A 5,050-nucleotide genomic window follows, 5' to 3' on the forward strand; every position below is an offset into this window, starting at 1 on the left:
CCTGTTGTCCTTGGGAAGAGATGTATTTGGTTCCATCTTCAACAGCTAGGAATGTAGGCGAGTCATTTTCCTTCTGATAAGAAGCTAGAGTGGGTTTTGCTTAAGCAAAGGTCACTGATAAAGAGCTCACATCCCTTTGGGGAAGGAAGACCCCATCATAACCTCAAAGACTCCTTCATCCCTACAGACCTTGGGTCAGAGAGATGCGGTGAGGTTGATGGAGACTATCTTACTGCCACACATTTCATTCTCTGGACCTGCTGGAAAATGTTGTACAAAAAAAAAAAAAAAAAGCAAAACCAGAATAGACCATATATGTGGGAGCATTGTCCTAACAGCCAAGGGGCTGAAGCCACCCTCTGTGAACTCAGGTAAAGGAAAGGCAGTGGGTACAGGCAACACCATAGATCACTGAAAAGTGTAGTATGCTCTTTGGCTTTTTCACTAGTAAAAATTCAAGCCGGGGCTGCGGCCCTGTTGGTAGAGTGCCTGCCTAGTAAGCACAAGACTGTGGACTCAGACCCCCACCGACACATAAACCGGCATGCTAGTGAACGCTTGAAATCCCAGCATCTGGGGGTGAGAGTCATAAGCTTAAACTTATCTTTTCATGCATAGAGTTGAGGGCCAACCTTGGACAGAGGAAACTCTGTCTCAAGAAAAAGAAAAAAGGAAGAAGAGCTTAGATGCATGCTGTGTCCAGCATGGAGGATGCCTGAACACATGCCAGAATAAGCCAGCCCCCGGGACAAACGCTGTGACACTGCTTATGGAGGGTCTCTGAGCAAAACAATCGTGCAGACGGGGTAGTGATCGCCACGTGGAGGGTGGAGGCCAGTCTTGGCCGTCAGCTGGACATAGCCAGGAAGAGGGAAGCTCAGATGAGAAAACTGCCTCCATCAGCTTGGCCTGTGGGCCCTTCTTGGACATTTTCTGTATCAATAATTGATGTAGGAGGGCTGGGCCACCGTGAGCTGGCCCATTCCAGGCAGGCAGGCCTGTGCTGCTTAAACAGAGAGAGCCTGGGGAAGCAAACCGGGTTCCTCTTGGTCCTCCGTGCCTGCTTGTGCTCCCATCCTGACACAGAGGAGCTGTGACTGGGAACTGTAAGCCAAGTGAACTCCTTCCTCCCCGGTTGCTTTTGGTGATGTGTATCATAGCAACGGAAGTAAGCTAACACAGGCAGAGGCTGTTCTTTTTAACAGTTATCAGGAGTTACACAGAGTTGCTATTTCCATGGTTTAAGTTTTGCAAAAGCAAATAGGTCCTGGAGATCAGGCAAACCGTGTAAATTCAGGCTTTTACACAACTGAGCTGTGACTGAGGCATGGTGCATTTCAACTTACAAATATCTAACTACATTTTTTATAGAAGACGGGCTCTCATTCGTAGCCTACACTGGCCTGGAACTTGCTATGTAAGCCTAGGCTGGTCTCCTTTCTGATGTAGTTCTCAGCGCTGAGACGACTGGTTGATCACAGTTTATAAGTGTGACTGTAAAAAGCGGAGGAGGGTAGAGGTAGAGAGAACATGAAGACAGGCAAAAGCCATTTAGCAGGACCAGCTGAGCAAGAACTCTGAAGAGATCGGGGTTTTGCCCCAAGGCTCCCTCCCTACTCCTCCCGAGGCGGGTGCTGCGACGGCAGAACCTTCTCCAGCAACTCTGGCCGAACCTCTGCGCTGGCGCCCAATGAGCACTCGCCTGTGGCCAACCTCGCGCCTCCATTGGCTGCACCCCCCCAACCGCGGCCCTCGCAGGTTCCCAAGCCGGGTTTAAAGGTGTCCGGCGCGCACTGCGCCCCTCCATCGTCCGCGGGGAGGGCGACCCGCCGACCGGCCCGCCCTCGGGCGCTAGGGAAGGTGGCCCTCGCTCGCCCCCGCCGCCCCCGCCCCTGATGTACTATGCGATTTCCCCGGCGCGTGTGAACGCGGCTCCCGCGACCATGCTGCGGCCACAGCGGCCCGGAGATGTGCCTCTTGGGGCCTCGCTGTACGAGCTGGTGGGTTTCAGGCAGCCACCCATCTCGTCCTCCTCCTCCTCTCCCACCGCGTCTCTCCACCCCAAGGCTGCGCGCGAGAAGCCGGAGGCGCCGCTTGCCGAGCCTCTGGGAACAGCGCCGGAGAGCGGGGGCGCGCGGGCCGACGCCAGAGAGGAGCAGCAGCAGCAGCAGCTGCGGCGCAAGATCAACAGCCGCGAGCGGAAGCGCATGCAGGACCTGAACTTGGCCATGGACGCGCTGCGCGAAGTGATCCTGCCTTACTCCGCGGCGCACTGCCAGGGCGCGCCGGGACGCAAGCTCTCCAAGATCGCCACGCTGCTGCTCGCCCGCAACTACATCCTGCTGCTGGGCAGCTCGCTGCAGGAGCTGCGCCGCGCGCTCGGCGAGGGCGCGGGCCCCGCCGCCCCGCGCCTGCTCCTGGCCGGCCTGCCCCTGCTGGCCGCCGCGCCGGGCTCCGTGCTGCTGGCGCCCGGCGCCGTGGGGCCCCCCGAGACGCTGCGCCCCGCCAAGTACCTGTCTCTGGCGCTCGACGAGCCGCCGTGCGGCCAGTTCGCGCTCCCCGCTGGCGGCGCAGGCGGCCCCGGCCTCTGCTCCTGCGCCGTGTGCAAATTCCCGCATCTGGTCCCGGCCGGCCTGGGCTTGGCGGCCGTGCAGGCTCAGTTCTCCAAGTGAGGGCCCGCTGGGCCCGGGACGGGGGCGGCCTCGGCCAATCTGCCCGCGCCCCGGAAGGGAGCTGGCCCCGGGAACAAGGGCCTTTCCAGACTTCTCGCCCAGGCCACAGACTGCGGGGCGCCTTCTTCCCCTCCCCCACCCCCTGGCAATTAAAGTGGCCCGAGCGGGTGTTCGGTCGCTTGGGGTACTAGCTGGATCGCGCCGCTTAGAGCCGGGAGCCGCCGCAGCCTCACCTTAAGCTCACCCCGCGGCGGGGGTGACCCCGCTCTCCTGTAGCTGTGCGCTCGGCGGGGCCGCGGAGGACAGCGGCCGGCGGCGCGGCTCACGGCGGGGTGCCCTGGGTGCGGCGGTCCGCCACCTTGGTGCCCCGGCAGGCGCCAGCTCCTGGGCCTAGGGGCAGCTTCCCCCAGCGTCACACAGCCCTTCTCTCCTTGTCCCAGCCGAGGGCACGGGCTCCCTCGCTCCTAGACAAGCCAAGCCCAGCGGACCTGGGAGGTCTGGAAAGCGCAGGCCTGGACCACACAGCAGGGCCCTGCGGGCGGGCCGCCCTGGAAGGCCCAGAGTTTGAGTGGGGCGTCGCGGGGCGCGGGAGGGGACAGCGCCACAGTCGTTGGGTGTGCGAGGTGGGGAAGTTCTCTGGTGTTTTGTGGCTGTTTCCTCTCCTTAAACCCTGGAAACCGACTTAGACTCTGCGTCCTTAAAGGTAGCCTAACCGACACTGGAGCTGGCGTGAACACAAACTCCAGCCGCGTCTCACGCCGTCGGTGTTCCGGACTTACTAAAATAGGTAACGAGGCACGTCACAGCTCACGCCTGTGAACTCGGTCATTAACGAGGACGAGGATCCCAACCGCCGCGGCTGGACAAAGCCAGCTGCGCCGCAGGCGGGAAGGCGCCGGCGCCCCGCGCGCGGGTCTCCAACCGCAGCCGCGCAGCTGAGGGGCCCCGGGCACGCGTGGGCGCCGCGTCCCGGCTCGTGCTTAGCGTTAGGAGGTTGCCCGAGACTATTTCATAATCTTCACCAGCTTGCTCTGATTTTTTTTTTTTTTTTTTAATGTTGGAAGCTTCGGGTTGTTAACAGTAGCCGAATTTAACTGGCATTTTATGTGACTTCTAGCTTTGTTCCCCTGAATGTACAGAAACCACAGAATAAACCGTCAACAGTCGACTTTTTACGTTTTTCCGTCTGTTAAATAAAAATGTCCTTGTACCCTGCTGGAGTCACAAGGTAAAGGTGAAGGTTAGTAGTTAAATGGCTGGGTTTCCACATTTTAAAACTCGAGTTCCTGAATGTTAAAATAACCCAACGGGGAAGCAACTGTAATCCAGATTCTGGCATCAACTAGAAATGGAGCTGTTTGAGGGTGGAGGGGGAACTCCAGAGCCTGGCCAAGTGTAGGATTAGGAGACAGGGTCTTTTTAAAATATACCTTCCTCCAGGTAAAAAGATAATTAGGCCATACATTACTAGAGTTTTAATCTCAACTTTTTTCTGAAATCTATTTTTTTTTTATCTTGTAGTAAACAGAATCATAAACAGGTGTAAGAGCGTTTCCTCCACCTGCAGGATTTTTTTTTTTTAAGTAGAGTTGTCTCCATGAAAAAAATAAGACACTGGACATACTTCAATTCCAAGCGAGGAAAGTCTTGATTTCTAAGAATTCTGGGTGCTGTAAATCAAGGTTGGTGCATGCCTGTCATCCCAGTGGATGGAGACAGGAAGTTACCCTTAAGTTCAAGGCTAGTCTAAGAGACATGAGACCCTGCCTCCAGAAGAAAGAAAATGTAAACATGAGGATGCTGACTTGTTCACATGGAAGCTGTTTAGGAGCCCCTTCCCCCGCCCCCCATTAGCCGAGGAACGGTCAATCGGGAACACACAACAGGGGAGGGACATTCGCTTTGAGAACAGAGAGAGCGCTGGAGAATTGGAATGGCTGCCTTCTCTGCTCGTGATTTTTGTCCCCAGGGAACCCAGACTCAAGAGGGGGAAGCTCTGCAGGCCAGCCCGTGCAGGGAGCCCCGAGGCTCACTCTCCCAGACCTTGCCTCTTTTTTTTTTTTTTTTTTTTTTGCCTACTCTTGCTTACCTCCCAACCTAATGAGAAGGGAAAACAACCAGCTGTTAAAGCCAAATCAGACTATCTGGGAAAAAGGCACAGAACCACACTGCTAGGTCAGAAACACTTCTTCAGGTCCACCTCCTGCGCCAAGGGGTCACCCAGGCACCACTGTCATCGCAGGGCCCTGTAGGAGCGGAAAGCTCACAGAGTACAAAGAGTCCCTGGCTGTAAGCACTGTCACGTCTCCTTTCTCCCGTTGTAAACGGAAAAAGCACCTTATTGGAAAATGCATAGCGTATGTGATTTTCAAACTGAG

The 5,050-nt window shown here is 56.6% G+C and overlaps 1 protein-coding gene across 1 annotated transcript; it reads left to right on the forward strand.

Moving 5' to 3' along the window:
• The first annotated feature begins 1,757 nt into the window (after positions 1–1,757).
• Positions 1,758–3,838, forward strand: Olig1 (oligodendrocyte transcription factor 1). The gene has a single exon (XM_021628436.2). It carries the CDS (start codon positions 1,896–1,898, stop codon positions 2,670–2,672), a length of 777 nt encoding a protein of 258 aa, XP_021484111.1. The 5' UTR covers positions 1,758–1,895; the 3' UTR covers positions 2,673–3,838.
• The last annotated feature ends 1,212 nt before the right edge of the window (positions 3,839–5,050 follow it).

The sequence above is a fragment of the Meriones unguiculatus genome, chromosome 17 (genome assembly GCF_030254825.1).
Source record: "Meriones unguiculatus strain TT.TT164.6M chromosome 17, Bangor_MerUng_6.1, whole genome shotgun sequence".
In the NCBI taxonomy this organism is placed as follows: domain Eukaryota; kingdom Metazoa; phylum Chordata; class Mammalia; order Rodentia; family Muridae; genus Meriones; species Meriones unguiculatus.